The sequence below is a fragment of the Oryza brachyantha genome, chromosome 5, assembly GCF_000231095.2.
Source record: "Oryza brachyantha chromosome 5, ObraRS2, whole genome shotgun sequence".
Taxonomy (NCBI): Eukaryota; Viridiplantae; Streptophyta; class Magnoliopsida; order Poales; family Poaceae; genus Oryza; species Oryza brachyantha.
Genome location: NC_023167.2, coordinates 6,381,659 through 6,402,918, shown reverse-complemented (window position 1 = coordinate 6,402,918; position 21,260 = coordinate 6,381,659). Strand labels below are relative to the sequence as shown.

At 37.4% G+C, this 21,260-nt stretch overlaps 1 protein-coding gene across 2 annotated transcripts; it reads right to left on the bottom strand.

The window, feature by feature from the left end:
* Positions 1 to 2,187: 2,187 nt before the first annotated feature.
* Positions 2,188 to 11,799, bottom strand: LOC102718929 (probable LRR receptor-like serine/threonine-protein kinase At1g56140). Of its 2 annotated transcripts, XM_040524044.1 has the most exons (25): positions 11,601 to 11,799; positions 9,000 to 9,186; positions 8,014 to 8,085; positions 7,767 to 7,838; positions 7,617 to 7,688; positions 7,219 to 7,290; positions 7,032 to 7,103; positions 6,874 to 6,945; positions 6,525 to 6,596; positions 6,364 to 6,435; positions 6,210 to 6,284; positions 6,036 to 6,107; positions 5,876 to 5,941; positions 5,717 to 5,782; positions 5,601 to 5,645; positions 5,455 to 5,519; positions 4,990 to 5,369; positions 4,724 to 4,922; positions 4,492 to 4,650; positions 4,297 to 4,415; positions 3,948 to 4,158; positions 3,590 to 3,821; positions 3,360 to 3,510; positions 2,908 to 3,252; positions 2,188 to 2,558 (listed from the first exon to the last, which is right to left on the bottom strand). In XM_040524044.1, exons 1-24 carry the CDS (start codon positions 11,728 to 11,730, stop codon positions 2,947 to 2,949), a joined length of 3,039 nt encoding a protein of 1,012 aa, XP_040379978.1. In that variant the 5' UTR covers positions 11,731 to 11,799; the 3' UTR covers positions 2,188 to 2,558; positions 2,908 to 2,946. The 2 variants fall into 2 exon arrangements, with proteins under 2 accessions (XP_040379978.1, XP_015693222.1); XM_015837736.2 differs by lacking the exon at positions 2,188 to 2,558 and having other exon boundaries at positions 2,804 to 3,252; positions 11,601 to 11,798.
* Positions 11,800 to 21,260: the final 9,461 nt, after the last annotated feature.

The window sequence follows — 21,260 nt, the reverse complement described above, 5'->3', positions numbered from 1 at the left end:
GTGTGTTAGTTAGATTAATATGGATACTAATAAATTTAGACATATATAGAAAACATATATATTTAAGTATGGATGGATCTCCGCAAATAAAAAAAAGTCTTATAATATGAAATGACAGGAGTGGCACGTTTGACTAGGAAAGTGAACTGGGACTACTGTCAAGCATCATGGTAAAATTTGCCGGAATGCCTTGGGCCTTCCCCTTCTGTTTTCCCGAAAATTACACCCCAACAGTGTTGACAGCTCGTAACCACCTGACCATGGGCTTGGCCCATCCAACACTGTTCGCAGCCTGGCCCAGCACAATAAGCCCAACAAAGCGTGACCACCTCCGCTCCCATGCCGATCCGCCGGTTTCCTTCTCACCCTCAAACCATTTCTTTTTTTTTCTCGCTATGCTTTGACCTACGATCTCTCTATTCAATATTTCCCACGGAGGAAGAAGAGGAAGCTAGGGGTGGTGGTTAGGGCCCTCGTGAGTATTTTCAACGGCTCATCTAAATTTAGTCATCCATATCTTCATTTGAATGATCATGTAAAATAGTTTTATCCTTCATATCTCCATGCACTCTAATATATCATCTATATATGACGTCTTCATATTTCTTTAGAGGATGGAGAGAGAACATCCAAATATAGAGTTTCTCTCTTCTAATATAGATGACATCTAAAAATAGAGAATATGATGAATGTTCTTCCGGAGCTCGATTTTTACACTTCATTCTCTATTTTCAAGATGGAGGATGAGATGAATGTACTACTGGGGATGCTCTTATGCTACCGCCACCCTAGTCGAGCTCCCACGACAGCCTCTTGAGCAACTGCGAGACCACCACTCAGGGACCTTAAACCCTCGCTAGAGCTACTTTGTGCACACAAGATTGCGGGCCCACATTCGGCGATGAGTTAGTTATCCGACACAGAAAACGTAGCAAATAGATTATACATGACTAATTGATTATTAGTTATAAAAACTAAAGAATAGATTAATATGATTTTTTAAAGCAACTTCCCTATAGAAAATTTTCATAAAAACATACCATGTAGCGGTACGGGAAGAGTGCGCACAAAAGCAATGGAGTTTGGGTTAGTAAAAGGGGGGAAAGAGCATGGTCATATGTTGACAAAGCAAGGAGAAGGACCCCACATGTTAGTCTCTATCCATTTCTCTTTCTCTCCCTCTCGGTCTCCCTTTTTCTCTTCCTACGGACAGTGGCGAGGCGTGACGGCGAGCGCTGCCCACAGTAGCAGCGACAGCGGCCTTCGATGGTAGCTCTTTCTCTTAGCGGCAGGTGGTGGCGACGCGGCCTGGCGCCGGTGTGGGGAGGCGGTGCGGTGCCAAAGCGGCGCCAGGGAGGCGTGGCTTTAGGGGGACCACAGGTGGAGGCGCCGCACCGTACCGGCGCGACTTTGCGTGGCGACGTGCAGAGGAGGCGCCAACTCGTAGAGGCCGGCGGGGTGGGCGGCAGACGACTACCGACGGTTACCTGGCGTGGAGGGAGGAGAGGGGAGAGAGAGGCATGGGGCCCACGTTTGGCAAGTCTTTCTTGGCTGGCCAAAGTTGGCTAGTAGAGGGAGTAGTTTGGCCAGCCGGATGGCTTGGCCATCTAGTTGGCCACTCTGTTGGAGCGTAATTTTGAGACCAAATTTCTAAATTTTAACTTGGAGAGACATTTGATAATGATGTTGAAGATACTCTTAGGAGGTGGACGAAGAAGGGAGGAAGGAAAAATAATGTGAGTGGGCACTAGTGTTAGTCGGTGTAGGATTAGTGGTTTGAGTTCACTTGGCATTGCCACGTTGGATTGTGGTTCAAGATAAGGCATTTGGCAATTTTTTTAGATAATCGAGGAGATCAAGCGGACTTTAATTAAAGGGTTAATTAGATTCATGCCATTATAAATTTGCTAGTTTTAAAATATGTCATTACTATTCGAGTAATTGTAAGGATGCCATTATGATTTTTAGAACAATTTCAGATATGTCGTTCTTGACCATATTGCCCTTTGCACATATCAAGGGTGCAGCAAACATCATAGGGGTAATATGGTCCAATTTTTTTTAATAAAATACACTGAAGGAGTATAGAGTGGCATATTTTAAATAGTTCTGAAATTATAATAACATCCTTATAATTAGTTAAATAGTAATGGCATATTTCAAAACTAGCAAATTTATAATGGCATGTATCTAATTAGCCCTTAATTTCAAACGGAGCTACACATAATTATTACAAAGTTTTGCATCAAATCGAAAAACCTTATTACAAAGCTTGAATGATGACCTTAACACCAGAAATGGACAGAGATACATTAATTATAGGATAAGCTATTACTAAATCTGGTATTTAAAAAGGAAACGAAAAACACAGGCACCAACTCACAGGGTCCTCGAGGCCCATGGATGAACTCTCACAATCAAGCAACATCCTGTCCAGTCCCACCAAATGGATTCGTGCCACGGTGCAAGGCCTACAAAATGCTCACAAACTAGACTTTTCAAACATCGCAACCCCGATGATACGTCAGGACCTGGGAGCTGTGCTTCTATGTTGATGCCTGAATAATTCAGCACAAGTATTTCTTTCAGGGGCTGACTCCGGTACACTTTACTTGTAGTGTAATTTAATACATATCGTTGATCTATGTTTATTAAATGAATATGATTAAATTATACTATCAATAATATTAGGTTTAATATTAGGTTTAGTAGAAATTTGAAGGGGTAATATTATCTTTTTTATTGTGATCTTTATTATAAAAAAATTATAAAATAATACTAATCAAGTAAGTAACAAAGTACAAAAATATCCTATTTCTACTGGTAGTATAATACTTCTCAATATACCGTTTAAAAATTAAACCAAAGTGTGCAATTCTCTTGCTACTTCAAAACAAGATCCATCACCTGCAGCAACCCAGTTCTGCATTCACCTTCCCTTTGCGACTACGACGACTGGGTGAGAGAGTCACTGTCCGTAGACCTCAGGTAGCGGCTCGTGAGGTAGCCGCTGTCCCCATCCCTGTGAACCCACGCGGTGACGTAGCTCGGCTTCACGATCATCTCGTCGGCGACCTCGACGTCTCCGGTGAGCATGGCCACCACCTTCGACATCGCCGGCCGCTGGTGCGGCGAGCCCTGGGTGCACATCAGCGCAACCAGGATGACCCTCAGGGCTTCGTCCCTTCTGAATTCTTTCATTCTTGGATCCACGATTCCTAGAGCTTGCTCCTTTTCATACAGGTCCCATGCCTTTGGATGAGCAGAGTTTCAGTAACCAGAAGGTGATAGGCATGGATGAACTGGAGCATTAATTCTTGGATTGATGGGAAAAGAGTGGAGATCATTGATCAACTTACCCATCCAAAGAGATAGACCTTGGTTTCATCGAGGGAGTTGTCAGTGTTCGATCGACCCGCGACGGTCTCTAGGGCGACCACCCCGAATGCGAAAACATCAGCCTTTTCTGTCAAACGACCTCTCATTGCATACTCGGGAGCCAGATAGCCACTTGGCAAAGATCAGACAAGTTAAAATCAGCTTTTGTTTTCAAGTTACACAGGAAGAGAAATGGTAGAAATGTTCTTACAGTGTGCCGGCAATTGCTGTGCTGATATGTGTCTTCTTTTCATCGTATAGCTTGGCAAGCCCAAAGTCAGATATCTTTGGGTTGAGATCAGTGTCAAGCAGTACATTGCTGGCTTTGATGTCCCTATGCACGATGCGCACACTTGACTCCTCGTGAAGGTAAGTTAGCCCTCTGGCAATGCCTAAGATGATCTCGAAGCGCGTTGGCCAGTCAAGGTTTAAGCCTGTGTCTCCTGTTCAAGCATAAATAACTCAATAAATCCTTGATAAATTCATGTCAAAATGCCAAAGAGTTTATCGAAGAACAGAATTTTCTTGGTGAAATAAAACAGGTGCGGCAAATTTTCAGGTGAACTCACTGAAAAGTGCTCGATCTAGGCTTCCATTTTCAAGGTACTCATAAACCAGCAAGGGTGATTTACTGTCAATGCAGCAACCATGCAATTTCACAAGATTCCGATGTTGCACAGCAGAAATTGTAGCAACCTCTGTCACAAACTGGCTTTTCCCTTGATGAGATGATTCAGAAAGTTGTTTGACAGCAACAACTCTTCCATCAGGTAGCTCACCCTGCAAAAGCAAGAGCCTTCCTAAAATTACATGAATATTTTAAGCATAGAACAACAGGGTTTCAAAAGGTTGCACTGAAACACAAAATCATATCAGTTACGTTACAATTTCACATTATTAATTGTAGGAAACACAAACCTTATACACTGGCCCATATCCACCTTCTCCAAGAATATTTTGTGGACTGAAATTGTTTGTAGCTAGCTTGAGTTCAGTGCTACTAAAGACGTCAGGTCGTCCAACCAGGTTATACAATTCTGCAATCATTTTCATGATAGAATAAATCATTTGAAAATTTCAACATCTCAATTACTGAACTATAATAAATTATACCTTTTCTTTCTTGTGCTATTGCTCTTCGCTTCTTTACCAACAAAAATATTCCAAACAAGGCTGCTAATCCTAAAATTGAAGCACCAATCACTACTCCAACAATTGCACCTGCTTTACTTCTCTTTCTTGGCACCCCATTTCGCACAGTAGGAGTAAAATCTGAAGAAAAACGATGTTATACATAAGAAGTCAATATAATCCTTATTGTGATCAACTTAATGATTGTGCTTACTTGGAGTGACGCTTAATGCTGAGATCGTGGGCCCATAGTGACCTTGAGTAGGTAAGCAACAAGTGCCTTTGCCGGCCCAAAAGAGATGGATCTCAAGGAAGTTTTTTGACACAGTTGCTGTGTAGCTCCTATTAATTGCAATAAAAGATTTTCCACCAGCAGTCTTCCTTATGTCGAAATTCTTTTCTTTTAGTGCACCCTATGAGAATTTCAATAATACATTCAGAAAAAGACATAAACAAATTTAAAATATGCTCAACATGTACCTGAACATATATGTCAAAAACTCTCCTTCCTAAGCTTAGCCAAGTCGGTGAGTCTGGATAGGAAAACTCTGCAAACTGAAGAAGGACAGTGTAATTTCCGTTCTCAAGTCCAAGGCCATAGTACCTCAGTGATGATGCTGACATCCTAGCAGTCTCAAACAGTTTTGAATCAATTGTATTTTGAAAATGCTGGGAGCTATATATTCTATCCATTGCATTTGTGGCTTGGAAGAAGTTCCCTACGCTACTGACACCCCATCTTGTTTGATCGGTGACATAATATGATGCAGTACCAAGGTTCATTGGATCTGCTTCATAAATAGTATTGTCTGAGGCAATCGTAGATCTATTGCTACCACAGTCAACAGCAAAGGAGTAATCTGCAGTGAAGAAATCAAAATTAGAATCATTGCTTTGATTTGTGTAATCCTGCAACCACTATGGTTGAACAAGAGTAAGACATACATTCAGGAGATCCACGGAAACAAGGAGTGTCTCGTTGGAGGCAACTTAGACCTGAAGGTAGAGTGCTGTGCACAAATTGACTTGAAGTAAGTGTAAAAAATCTCGCAATTAATATTTTGGAAAATATGAATAAAGATTATAGGTACCTGATGTTGGTGCCGACAAGAACAAAGTTGTTTGCCACCAAATTCCTTTTCGAAAATAAAATGTCAGAATATATATTTTACAATGAGCAACGCATATATCAGAATTTTACTCTTACAATTGCAAATTGTTCTGGTTAACCCAAGAAGGAAATCCTCCGGTTAGCTGGTTGTAGGAAAAATCTCTGGAAACAATATAGAATCATTGCATTTGAAACCAATAGATCATTGTATTACAAAGATATTTGTCCTATACTTATATGCCACTTTTTACATACAATGTTTTTAACGAAGAGCTTATCACATCTGGCAGGCTTCCGGTCAGGTTGTTGTCCCCAAGAAAACTGAATTGGGTACAGTAAAAAGATCATGAATAATGGAGATAATGTTAACAGATGTTTGCATCAATTGAATTAACGTAAAGATAGAATTTCTTACAGGAATTCAAGATTTCTTAGATTCACGATGGATAGAGGAATCTGGCCTGTCATATTGTTAAAACTCAAATCCCTGTTCCACGTGACAGAAATATCACTTGAATGGCTTTACATATTAAGGAAAGGAACACAATAGTATAGTAAATTGGAACCATAGTCCAAAACGATAACTTACAAATATGTTAATTTTTCAAACTTTGAGAAATTTATTAGTCCAAGATTACCAGATATCCTGCAGTTCCTTAATATCCTGAAATTACGAAGCACAATCTCACTCACATGTAACTTTATAATATTTTGTTTGTTCGATGACATAAAGAACCACATACAGGTTGCTCAACGAGGTGAGGTTGCTGACAAAAGCCAATGAAGAGCTCCCATTTACGATATCACCAAGCCGCCTGCTCATTTGTGTTTCATAAATGTTATCGAGCTTGACCTTCTCAACCATTAAGGGGTCAATGATGCAAACAAAAAACAATGTACTTACAAGTTTGTTAATTTTGTTAGATTAGATAAACTTGCTGGGATCGGTCCTTCAAACGAATTTCCTTGGAAAGCCCTACAAGTTCACATTTTTCAGATAACATTTAGAGATATGCCATGTCCATTTGAAATTTTTAAATTTTCAAATAAAACTCTATGCATGAACATGCCATCCAGACCAATTTATTGGTATGAATGTGTGCATATCTGTTTAGTGAGGGCTGAAAAGAGAAGTATTATTGCACGAGTTCAAATGGAAATAACATATGCAGAAAATTCATGTGACACTTTTTATGTCTCTGGATAATATAAAGGGAATGATGAATTGACAAGTAAATGTAAAAAAATCTTACATGTCCTCCAAACTACTCATGCTGCCAAAATTATCGGGTATTTTCCCTGTGAAATCATTATCTTGTGCCCTCCTACAAGCACACAGAAATATTTGACATTAAGCATGTAAGAACACAAAACAACAGAGCAGCCAATCAGTCTCTGTTATAAACAGTACAAGATCTTCAGGTTCTGAAGCTTTGAGAATGTTGAAGGGAATGGGCCGCTGAATCCAGAACTATCAATGTACCTGTTATTGAAACATTACAGTAATTATCTTCTTCAAGAACAGATCTTTCCGTTACTATAATTCTTTTATAACCAGTAAATTGAAGTTAGAAGGGAAGCATCATAAAGCATCATACAACTGCTGAAGTTTCACCAAGTTGCCCATTTCTTCAGGAAGTCTACCGGTAAAATTGTTAAAGCTAATGCCCCTGAATCAAAATGGAATATTTCAAGAGTGAAATAAACTATAAATTATTTGACTTCAAGTAATAACCAAATAAACGGCAAGTTTTGAAGAAGAGCCATCCGGCCCCTAATATTTGCCATTAAAACATTTTTCAACTCAAACATGTGATGAAACATTTCGTGAAAAGGGAAGCTATGCTGCCATGCCAAATATATAAGAGTTATGAGTTATTTTATAAGTTTAATGTCCAGAAGTTATGCAGTCAGTGTTTGATGCATAATTATTAGGTCAGACAGTCCATAATATATAGTTGAAGATTGATCTGCCATCTAAGAAAATATATCTTACAATGAGAGAAGATTGGTGAGGTTCCCAATTTCCTTTGGAAGTGGTCCAGACAATGGATTGAAAGCCAAGTTCCTTTCAATGATGAAATATAATTAAGAAAAAGTAATAATGGATGCCACATGAAATTAGGGGAGAACTTATAACACCTACAAATATTGCATGGCAGTAAACTTTCCAAAGAAGGATGGCACCCCACCACTCAAGTAATTATAAGCTATGTTCCTGAAACAATACCAGAAACACAAAGTAAATAACTTGCAGAGAAATCCGGCATACCTTTTGCCAGGAATCAGCAGTTGAATATTCCAATCATGCATGGGGTTCAATTTATATTCTCTGCAAAATAATTTTCTAGAACTTAATTCTTGTTTATCAAGAATGGACATAGATACCATACATGTCCTCCATATAGGTGAAATTCTGAAGCTCCATAGGTATTTGACCAACAACATCTAACTTAAATACCCTCCTGCAGAAATAAACATATAATATTGCTAAGTAAAAGGAATAAGTATATTGAAAATAAAATTCAAATACCTCAGTTTTTGCTAGATCAAAACAGAGGTATTTGCATATTCCTAGCTGCATATTAGAATACCTTCGCAGAATGTATCACTGGAGTTCCACTTGACGCCTATTTAAATAGGAAAAATGTCCATTTTACCCACTCAACTACATTACCGGGCATTCTATGATTCACTTCCTAAATCCTAAATTATTCCACGTGAATCTCTCTCTCCTCGTGCTGGCGTTCAATGACCCCAACGGTGGCGTTGTTACAGCGCCACGGTACATGAAAAAACCGTGAACTATTCGTATTTCGAATTTTGAATTCAAACTTTTGAACTCTGTACAGTAATGCACACTTGCTTAAGCCAAAAGGAGATAAAAACTGTGGGGGAAAATGTAATGTAGAACTATTCTTTAAAAATGTGGAAAGTTCAGGAAAATCATGGATATCTCTACAAAAACAATGTGATATTGAATAAAATTATTGGCATGAACTTTGTTATAGTTTTACACGTAACAGTAGAAATTATATACGAAACTCTCTTATTTTTTTTCAAATTTTTCCCAATTTCGATGGACGTTGCACAAACTTTGCTCAGCAGATAGCGATAGAGATTTGGTACCACTGGTAGGATATTTTTGGATTTTTCCATCTTTTCCCAATTTGAATTCAAACAAATTTTTACAAACCTTGCTGACGGTTCCCCTTAGTGACCTTTTGGTAAGTGCGCGACTACCATCGTAGGGTGAACCTAGGGACCAACATGTGCTGAACTAGACCAGTCATTGACATCTATTCATCTATTATAGCAGGAAATCAAACAAGCACCATGTGTGCAGCTGATCAAATCAAGATCAGGGGGGCATACGTACAGTTTGATAATGTGACAGACGGAGTTGTTTTTGTAGGAGCAGTCACACTTGATAAACGGGTTGATGTTGGGGTAGTCGTCCCAGTTGGTCTTGTCGGAAGCCTTGCCACTGCAAAGCTCGCCGCTGATGTTCCACTCCGACGAAGCCTTTATGCCCCATCTCCCCAAGATTGTGTTCAGAGCCGCCGCTGTATAGTATAGTTAGCATTAGGCTCTCTTATGATCAAGGGGAAGTAATAAAAGGGAATATGAACTTAGAAATGAAGATGTAAACTTGTACTCCCTCTGTTTCATATTATAAGTTTTTCTAATGTTTCCTTGATTCATACATTCATGAATGCACATGATTTATATATAAATATGTTTAGAATTATTAGCATACATATGAATTTAGGTAAGGCTAGAAAGTTTTATATCGTGAAACGTATGGAATAGTGAAGTAAGGAACAAAACGCTATCTTGAAAGTAAACGATTATAGTACTGCCTCTGTTTTAAATATTTAACTCTGTTAACTTTTGAACATAACGTTTGGCCTTTTGTCCTATTAAAAAATATAGTGTAAATAAGCAAAACTATAAGTCATGCTGAATGATAAAACATGTCATGATAAAATAAATGATATTTATATTGTTTATTTACTAAAACAAATAGTTAAACATAATGTTTAAAAATCTTTAAAACTTAGATTGCCCTTCTGTCCCATTTCATCCATTCAACTAAAAACTGCCTACAAGAAATGTCTACCGTCATTTGGCTTTGCAATAACGATGTACAGCCTTAATCTCATCTTTTTGTTTATGCTTATGCTTATAAGCCAAATTTGAATTTTTCAATCTTAAATTTAGAGTTGATTTTGGAGTTTTTTTCATCATAATTTAATTTCCAGCATTGGCTTTTATAGCGCTAAGAACATATATATGTAAGTTTTATTCACAAATTATTTTTCGTTTAAATATACCGTTTGGTTTTTCCAATCACCCTCGAAGTTTTCAAAAAGAAAAAGATATCTTCTCCTTGGCAGGTCATCTTGTTGATTACACACTAGGGCCCCGTTCGGATGGGGGATAAGTTAACTTATGGGCTGGCACGGAAAACGGAATAATAGATTAGTACATGATTAATTAATTATTAATTATTAAAAAATATAAAATACATTAATATGATTTTTAAAACAACTTTCCTATAGAATTTTTTTACAAAAAATACACCATTTAGCGGTTCGGGAAACATGCGCGCGGAAAACGAGGGAAGCTTAGTTAATTAGAGTCTGTTTGGTTGCTGCCCTGGAAGAGATTTTCCTGACCACGAGCAAGCCCGAGAACTGTCTGTAGGTTGTTTGGTTGCTACCCTGAGATGCTCCCTGACTCAGCTAGCTCCATTAGGCTCAGGCGACCATAATACATTGCCTGACTCAGGCTAGCCATTCTCCTCCATCTAAATACTAGTACGCACGCTCAGGTTGCTAGCCAAACAGCAAAACTCAGGGATGCCTGACCAGGCTAAAAATCTCAGAATATCAGACTACCTCTGGGCATGAGTTTTTCTCAGGCATGGAGCTCAGGATAGCATCCAAACAGGCTCTTAGTCCCCCATCCAAATGGGGCCTAGGTCCGGTTAGGGGTTATTCTACATAAAACTACTTTACAGGATTATATTATCTACGTTTGGACCAGTGGCAAAAAGTGTCTTTTACCCGGGTGGCAATTTAACATGCGACTAGACGATCCTTGATCTTTTGTTTTCTCTTTTCAGTTTTTTTGTGTGAGCGTGTTTTTTTGGGTGTGTGCAAAGGCTAGGAGTGTTTTCAGAACTTTTATAATTAAACTACGTTTAATATTTTAAATGTGTAACCATACGCGTTGATGTGACAACTCTTCCAAAAATTTTGGAAACTAAACGCAGCCTTATTATAATTGGCAGAGATCAATAAAACTCCGATCATTAAAAACAAACACTGCCTACGGAAAAATGTCACAATTTTGACAAGACATAAAGGTATTATCAAACCAACCGACCAATGTCGATCTCATATGTGAACAGATGTTTGGTGCCGTGGAAAATCAGAGCACAGTCGTTACAGCAATCAAGTGACAGACATCAACCTGCTCCCTTTATCCTCAACCCCATCCTTCTTATCCCCAACTCATCTATCTATGTCACACCAGGAAAGAAATTGCCATTTTGGCCATCAAACAGTATCATTTTAGTAGAAAAGCTCACGGTTTCTGTGACCATTTTAGCGAAACCATCCGGTTTGGTGGCCAGAGTGCCCAAACTCCTCCCCTCACACCCACCGACCGGCCGGTCTGAAGTCTGAACAAATGGGAATTACCCAGGCTCCAGCGCCGGCGCGACAACCCGAGGCCGGAGCTCCCACCGTTGGCACGGCCGGGATCGATCCAGACGCTCCTATATATCCAAGTCCTCTACCTCTCAGATTTCACGGCTGCCGGACTAGGGGCTAAACCGAAGCACTACCTGCTGCCATGGATTTGGATGGAGGGGAAACAGACAGAAGAAGACACAGAGCGAGCGAGAGCGAGCATCCATGCATGCAACGGATGGGATGGTGTGCGAAGTAGGAGAAGCTCGCGAGCGTACCTTCGGTTGGATCGGTTCTTGGAGCCGCCGCCGCCTGGGTCTGCGCCGCTGCGATCCGCCATGAGCACACCACCACCAGCGGCAGCCACACGAGCTGGAGGCCGCTGCCGCTGCCGCTGCAACGCCGCATCTCTCTCTCTCTCTCTGTCTGTCTCTGCGCGAAAACTGCGCCGAGTAGAGCATGGGCTTGTCAAATGCTGTACTTATACTGTCCTTTCTTAATTCAAAGTGTTGTTTAGTTGTCAAAATTTTTTAGTAAAAATATCATATTAAATATTTGATTGAATGTCGGAAGGGATTTTTGAACACGAATAAAAAAACGAATTTCTCGGCTAGACTAGAAACGGCGAGACGAATCTTTTGAGCCTAATTAATCCGTCATTAGCACATGTTGATACTGTAGCACTTATGGCTAATTGTGGACTAATTAGTCTCAAAAGATTCGTCACAGGATTTCTTCTTCAATTAGTTTTTTGTTCATCTATGTTTAATGCTTTATTTAAGTGTCCAAAAATTTGATATGATGTTTTTAGAAAAAAAAATTTAGTAACTAAACAAGCCTAAGATGATGGCTAGCCGAGAGACACAAATTAAACGTGTGCTCAGACAACTACTAACGTATCCGTTAATTTCAGACTACTACTAATTATTAGTATACGATGAAGCTGTCCACGTTCAGTGTTGGTTTCGACTTTGAGTTGCCAAGTTTTGACCAACGACATGTGCGTCTCAGACAGACTTCTGCTACTTCGTCTGCCATTTAAATTTCTCTCACGATAAAACTATTTTATCATCTTAATTATATCCTAACCATTTCTCAATTTCAACACGTGACACCTACGAATTATACATATGCGCTCTATGAATGTTTATGGTATGGTATAAATTTTAAATCATAGAAAAATTTGGAATGGATAGAGCAGTTTATAGAAATTTTAACGTCTTAGGCGATCGAAATACCTGTGTTGTTAATAAAAAGAGTTATGTAATTGATACGAAGCAGTCTGCGTAAGCTGCGTTGTTTTATAAATAAAGACGAAAAATTATCTAATTTTTAATAGTTATATTTTATAATATAAATAAAAAAATAAATAGTTAAAAATACTTTAAAAAGTAAGAAGTGAGAAGATAGACGGTATGAAACCTTCTATGAAGGGCGCTTTTATGGTACCTCTTAGTTAGAGACACAATAGTGCAGTAGGTGTATCCACCATCAACGTTGATTTTAAAGGGTATTTTTGTTATTTATGAAAATAATTAAATAGAGGGATAAATTATGGCCTGTTTAGATCCATTTGGAATAGCAAATGGTAAATGACAAAAGTTTTGGTGACAAAAATTTTGTCATTGCATTTTTACAAGTTGGTGTTCAGAGATATGCAAAAGTTGTCATTTTTTTGACAAAAGTGAGAGGTGGTCCACATTCCTATGTGCTTTTTGGCGAAATTTGCTACTCTACACTGCCAAATGCCACATATAAAGTTGTTATTTTCTTACCCTAGTGTTTAGATATATTTTACCAAAAAATACTTCAAAATACAAAACTTTTGCCATTTTAAAGGATCTAAATATGACCTTAGTCAATTTCTTATATTTGCTAACTGGGCCGAGATAGCAGGCCTGTCCGTGTACGTCCCCCGCCTGGCCGGAGAAAGAGAACGACGAAGCAGAGAATCGTTTCCATCGCCTCCGCAGCAGGACGTAATCAACCGATTGATTAAGCTAGGGAGTAGCTGACATTTATCAAGGACAACAAGTGGGTGAGAGATTAAGAGCAGAGACTTAAGTTCCTGCTCAATGCAGTGCCTCACAAGATTAGGAGCAGATTAGGAGCTAGGGACTACAGTAGTCCCTGTTCCATACACGTCGCCCATTAGCACAAGATTGGTACTTTTGAGTTTACTCAAAAGATTTTCTGTTTATAAATATACCGTTTGTTTTTTTTTCTTTAACAAACATAAAGATGACACCCTTATACAATTGAGTACCATATCAAAATAATTTTCATAAACCGAACAAAGTTTTTCTAGAGGTACGAGGAACTCTCATTACTTGAAAACTTTTGCATAGGGCTACAAATACATCATCTCCTCTACACAAATCAGAGTAAACCTGTCACCGGTATCATCTTCCATGATCCCATCTCGTTTTTCACTTTCTGTAGTTGCCATGCTCTAAGTAAGATATGAGACAACAAAATACAAATCCATTGGACTCCTTCCTGTAGTTGACATTCTGAAATCCCTCTTCTTTCTCTTGAAAGCATATGTTGTAAGACTTACAGATCATGCATTCTTGTCTACCAAAAGAAGATGTATGTCTGAGAGAAGTATTTTATTAAATTCAAAGCAACAACAGATAAGAACACCAGCTCATCTCCTGGAGGCATGAAGGATTCTATTAGCCAAGAGAACTCCAAACACCCACTACCACCACCTATGCAAAAATGGAAACTATTCAAACTATGAAATTGATTTGTGTATACTCATGTCACCAACCAAGCTCAATTTCAAGTCTTTTTTTATTTCTTCAGAAGGATTGCCACGGTAATTAGTTATCAGTTATATTAAGACATTTAAAAACATAATTATAGCATGCTCGACATAAAATGAGAAAGCAACACAATAAATAGTATGAAGCAGATAGATGGAATATAGTCATATATGATTAACTTCAATCTTCTATTATCAGAAAGGAACAAACTAATTTGTTATAATTCTATTATCAGAGAGTTCTACGTGCTTCCATGAGGTCCCCATATAGAAGAACCAAATGATAACACTACGAATCATTTGCATGTTATACCGGAGAAGCTACAGTGACAGGGCTCAAGAGCATTATCCTTTCCCATTAACTATGTATAATCAGCTTAGTAGTCCTCCAGAATATCTTCAATGAATCCATCTTTTTTACTCCAAGACTCAACACAAAAGGAATAATATTCTGAATCAGTTAAAAAATTGGAATATCCATCCTAGTTTTTCTTGACATTACATATGGAACAGAAAATTAGTGCTTTACCTTGGGAGACCATAAAGAATGATAACTGCAATCGCTTCACACCTCCGAGTCAACCTATATGGATCCGTTATCATTTTAATAGCTTTATTTCCAACCATTCTTGGTCTCCCCGAAATCTAAAAATATTTTTTTTAAAAAAAATGCTATTAGAAATGTTTGGCAATATAACTTGCAGACATATATGATGACAAAGTGTTGGTCTGAAATGGATCCAAGAAGGTTAGCCGAAAATGGTTGGCAAACAGTGTTGTGCTCCTAAGAAGGAGCCATGAGACATTTTCTTTTGATTGTGTGGAAGCTTTGCCATTGGACCATCATTCTGAAGTTGAAGCAATAGGACCAGACATTGTCAAAATGCTACATAACGATATTCTAGGAGAATCTGTAGCTGAATTCCTGTCACAATAGAGCTGCCTTTCTATCGGATGAAACTGTTGCAAATTACTGGTTTGCAATATGGTTTTACCATGCAATTATCGGATGAAACTGTTCCAAATTATTGGATCAAACAATGTACATAACCTGTTGCAAATCACTGGTTTGCAAGATGGTTTACCATGTAATATTTGGGGCCTCCATTTGATTGGCCTTCATATGGACCGTTGTAAAACATGAGTCCTACGGTAACCTGTATTAAAACATCAGAACACCACGTCAATCTAAGACGGTGACCGTCTGCCCGGCCGACCGGTACTGTAAAACATAGGCTAATCCAGAAGAAAAATCTAGGATGCTTTACGGACGCAAAGTCCGACAATTTGTCGGAGGCATTCAATTCAGGCCCCGTTCAGCTCTCAAAATCTTCTTGTAAAGAGGTCATATCGATGCGCCCGAGCTATCCAACATGTACCTTTCAGGGATTCTCGGATCCCGGGTAAATTATTCAATTATTACTAAATTATATCATATTAATTAGTATATAAGTATAAAAATTAGATAATTAGTATGTGTTGGACTCCCGGTAATTTCTGTTCTGGGTTCGTCACTGTCGATGCGTACGGTCACATATTTGAAGTATTAAATATAGTCCAATTATAAATAAATGTTAGATTCCATCTAAAAACCGCAAGATAAATCTTTTGAGTTTAATTAATCCGTCATTAACCCATGGTGGCTACTGTAGCACATATGGCTAATCATGTACTAATTAGACTCAAAAGATCCGTGTCACGATTTCTACCATATATAAATATATAATTAGTTTTAATATTTATGTATATTTAATGTTTCATTTAGATGTTTAAAAGATTCGATACGATGCTGTAAGGAAATTTTGGGAAGGCCCGAGCAAACGTACTTAAGAATCGCCGCGCAGGACTAGCTAGCTGGGCACACTTCTGTATTCATGCGAATGCGACGACTTTGCATGCGGACGTGTCCTGTGCCGTCACACGCCGCGTGGCCTCGCCGCCGCCACTGCTGCGATCCCCGTCGTCTTTGCTGAGCCTGACTGTGACGACTACGACGATCGTGCTACCTCAGTCTCACTTATTTTTCTTCCCAAAAAAAACTTTATTTTTAGACCGATCATTGTATTAGAGTTGAGTACCATTAGAATAAATTTATTGAAATTTAAAAAGTAGATAACGTGTGAATAAAAGGAAAAGAACAATCTGGTCTCTGTAGCTTTCTATTCATACATGCAACCAATACTAGATAATGCTACGTCCGTCTAAAAATAATATTATTTTTGTCCACTCTAAGTTATTGTAGAAAAGTTACTTTTATTATATTGGAGTTATGAAAACAAGTAATAAATATATAAAAATAGGTAAAGTAGAAAATAATTATATAGATGGTTAAAAACGAAGAGTATTGTATTATTTTTGCTTCTGCGTATATGTCGGGCTGTCAAGGCCAGGAATCCACGCGCACCACCCAAACCGATCCTAACAAGCTAATCACCGTGTTCATCTTCGCCTCTGTTTATATTTACAAGTTAAAATCTAAATTATTAGTCTTAAATTTAGAGTTTATCATAAAGATTTTTTTATCAAAGTTTAATTTCTAGACTTAACTTTTAGATCGCTGAGAATACTTGTATAAAAGTTTTCTTCACAAATTTTTTTTATTTCTAAAAAAATATGTCATTTGGAATTATCCCCCGATAAAATCCAAACTGATCCGGGCCATGTAGACAGTAAATCTTGAAACCAAAAGCACATAAATAGGTTAAAGCTATTCTCAGTAGAAAACGAGTCCAGAAACACCGCTCGTCTATTCCTCAGAAAGCATTCACCCATCTCCTTTCATGTTGAGGATCAGCCGGCTTCCTTAGCGCTTCAGAACACACCGATCCAATTCCGCTCATTCAAAACGCAAAACACTCCACCCAAAACCAATCCAACCCAAACTCCATAGTAGTGACGGGTCTGGCCAATAAGATTAGAGGAGTCTAAAGAGCTTCAGGCTCTATGTTCATTGATCTTTGCCATAAAATTTTAGTGACGTACGTCATAATAAAGGTTTCTATAGCTTTAATGGCGGTAGGGTGATCTGGCTAGACCCGCCCCTGCTAGCATGTCTAAACCAAACTAATCCAAATATTAAATCAATCCATTTAAATCACCCAACGACAATCCATTCTTAAATTCAACCCATTGGACCTATTTCCATCTAATCCATTACCACCCCTAAATATATGCTCTCTCCGTCTCTAAATGTTTGACACCGTTGACTTTTTTATATATGTTTGACCATTCGTCTTATTCAAAAAATTTACATGATTATTAATTATTTTTATATCATTTTATTTATTGTTAAATATATTTTTATGCATATATATATATATAACTTTACATATTTTTTTAGAAATTTTGAATAGGACGAATGGTCAAACGCTTATAAAAAAGTCGACGGTGTCGAATATTGACGGAGGTAGCATGTGATAATTGAAAATAAAAATATTTTAAAATAGATGAATTACTTTACATTTAAACACAACACAAGATATATATCAAATGAGCAGGAGTAATTTCCGACGAGCGGACGTCAGCCTTACGCTTTGACTGTTTGATGCCCTTTCCCATTTTGCTATCCTAGCTAGCTAGCTAGTGCGGGACCAGAAATTAGGCCATGTTTTTCCAAAAAATTTTTTCAAAAACATCCCATCGAATTTTTAGACACCTAAATAAAGCATTAAACATAGATGAACCAAAAAACTAATTACAGAAAGAAATCTTGAGACGAATCTTTTAAGCCTAATTAGCCCATGATTAGCCATAAGTATTATAGTAACCAACATGCGCTAATGACGGATTAATTAGGCTCAAAAGATTCGTCTCACGGTTTCTAGGCTAGCCGTGAAATTCGTTTTTTCATTGGTGTCCGAAAACCCCTTCCAACATCTGGTCAAATATTTGACGTGACACTTCTCCCAAAAATTTTCTCAATCTAAACGCCACCTTAAAACATGAAAGACATGCTAACTAATGTGGTGTTTAGTTGCCAAATTTTTTTGGCAAAAACATCACATCGAACGTTTGACCGGATATCGGAAGGAGTTTTTGGACACGTATGAAAAAACGAGACGAATCTTTTGCGCCTAATTAATCCGTCATTAGCACATGTTGGTTACTGTAGCACTTATGGCTAATCATGGACTAATTAGGCTCAAAAGATTCGTCTCAAGATTTCTTTCATAACTGTGTAATTATTTTTTTATTTCATCTATATTTAATGTTTTATTTAGCTGTCTAAAAATTTGATGTGATGTTTTTTTGAAAAAAATTTGGAAACTTGAAACTCGAATAATGGGCGTAGGACCATACAAAAAATCGAATCAAAGTGTCACTTCCAACTAAAATGCACGCTCGCCGGACGGACCCCACCCCCACTCACTTGGACCTCCGGGAAGCAAGTGGCATATTCGTGCTCTTTAAGCATGGTGGGACTACTTTCCAATGTGACATTTCGGTGGTGTTTAGATTGAGAAAGTTTTTAGGAGAAGTCTCACCTTAAATGTTTGATCGGATGTCGGAAGGGATTTTCGGACACGAATGAAAAAACGAATTTCACGGCTAGCCTACAAACCACGAGACGAATCTTTTGAGCCTAATTAATCTGTCATTAGCACATATTAGTTACTGTAGCACTTATGGCTAATTATGGGCTAATTAGGCTCAAAAGATTCGTCTCAAGATTTCTTTCATAACTGTATAATTAGTTTTTTATTTCATCTATATTTAATGTTTTATTTAGCTGTCTAAAAATTCGATGTGATGTTTTTTGAAAAAAATTTGGAAACTTGAAACTCGAATAATGGGCGTAGGACCATACAAAAAATCGAATCAAAGTGTCACTTCCAACTAAAATGCACGCTCGCCGGACGGACCCCACCCCCACTCACTTGGACCTCCGGGAAGCAAGTGGCATATTCCTGCTCTTTAAGCATGGTGGGACTACTTTTCAATGTGACATTTCGGTGGTGTTTAGATTGAGAAAGTTTTTAGAAGAAGTCTCACCTTAAATGTTTGATCGGATGTCGGAAGGGATTTTCGGACACGAATGAAAAAACGAATTTCACGGCTAGCCTACAAACCGCGAGACGAATCTTTTGAGCCTAATTAATCTGTCATTAGCACATATTAGTTACTGTAGCACTTATGGCTAATTATGGGCTAATTAGGCTCAAAAGATTCGTCTCAAGATTTCTTTCATAACTGTGTAATTAGTTTTTTATTTCATCTATATTTAATGTTTTATTTAGCTGTCTAAAAATTCGATATGATGTTTTTTGAAAAAAATTTGGAAACTTAAGCCCTTCGTGTTCGTAGGCGGTGATGAATGATAAAAACATAAAAATATTTAATCTTTTATAGTTTTTTAATGGTATAATAGATGAGGTTAAATAGCACAGAGTTTAAAATCTGTTTAATAAAATTGAGAGGATGGGCTTACATATGAAAACTTTTTTAAAAACATATTATTTAGTAGTTCGGAAAGCGTGCATATAAAAAGAGAAATAGTCTATGTATAATATGTAGGGATTTACACAACCTTGGTCCCATCATCCAAACAAATAATCACCCCATTCTTAAACATAAGCATTTATAGAGTTAGAAAAATATATTAACAAAATATGTATAAATGATTAAAGGTGGGTTAGGATTGGTTTACAGGAGATGTCCAGAAATTAAATGGAGAATGTTTGTGATTGATTGATATGACTTTCAGTCTTTTTTTTTATTAGTATTCTTATAGTTTCAATAAGACTCACCCTCTTAGATTTTCCATTTGTATATCTATTTGTAACCTGCATAGAAAGAGTGCAACAGTCCATTGTATTCTCATACATAGTCATTATCTTATTACGGTGGTGGTTATCGGTCGACACCCGTAGTTTTTTTCCGATAAAGGTTTTCACATAAAAATTTCATGTCTTTTTTAGCTATTCTCCTAACAGTATTAAACATGGAACTCAAACCCCTTATTGCAACATAGAATTCAATACTGTAGATAGATGTTTGAAAGAAAAGGAACAGCAATCTCCTAGCAATGCTAATTAATTAATATGAGTGACCAACAGAAGACAAGTACCATGGCGTAAACAACTATCTTTGTCCCATAATAACTTTATTTTTTGATTTTCATGCTCCAACGTTTTACCATTCATCTTATTTAAAATTTTTGTACAATAACATAAAAAATTAGTCATGCATAAAATACTATTCATGTTTTACCATCTAGTAATAATAAAAATATTAACCGTAAAAAATTCAAATAAGAGGAAGAGTCAAAATATTGTATATAAAAACTAAAAAATGACCTTAATATTAGAATGAGGTAGTAAAAAAAAAGAATTTTAATTTTCAATGAAAATAGATACTGCAAGTAATAATTATTCCATCTAACTAGTAATATTAATTTATTTGAATGATGAATGGACAACAAACATATATTTAGAAAGTGAAACTAAAATTACCCTGAATTAAAGCTATACCCAGAACGAGAGAACTAAATTTGATAAGATTATTACTAGGATCTTTTCACTCCAGAGGAGAGCTACGACTTGATTAGTTCAAATAGCATTGATGAAACTGGTTACCCAAGGTATACATATACCTATCCTGTTTTTTTTTATTGGCATCCTGTCAGATGGGTGTATGGGTGGTAAGATTCGGAGTGGTATGGTCAGTTATATGCACAGTGGCTGTACACTGCTCGCTCGATAGGCCAAAGTTGGCAAGATTATAAGGTTGGACTGCTTCAGACACAGTGCTTGATGCTCGTATCGACATAGGAGTATAACACGGCGTATCAGCAATTGGGCAAACGGACTCTTTATGGATGTGATAGTCCCTACGTATCCCTATTCATGTTGTTATAATATGGCCAATATTTGATATTGTATAATGGACGCTACTACATTTAAACTATTTCATCGTATTGTAGTATAAATTGTACCAGATAGACTCTATTTGTTCTATAGGCTATAGACACTATAACATTTGTGCTACTTATTAGTGGATTGTGGTGTACTCGTATACTTGAACTACCACTTGTGTTCCATATTAATTGACACTTATCAATTATCATATATATAATTGTTGCAATGTTCAAAATTTAATAGATGTCATGCTAAAATTTTATTTTTTAATTAATGTCCTAACTATTACAATTATATCATATTACTTATTT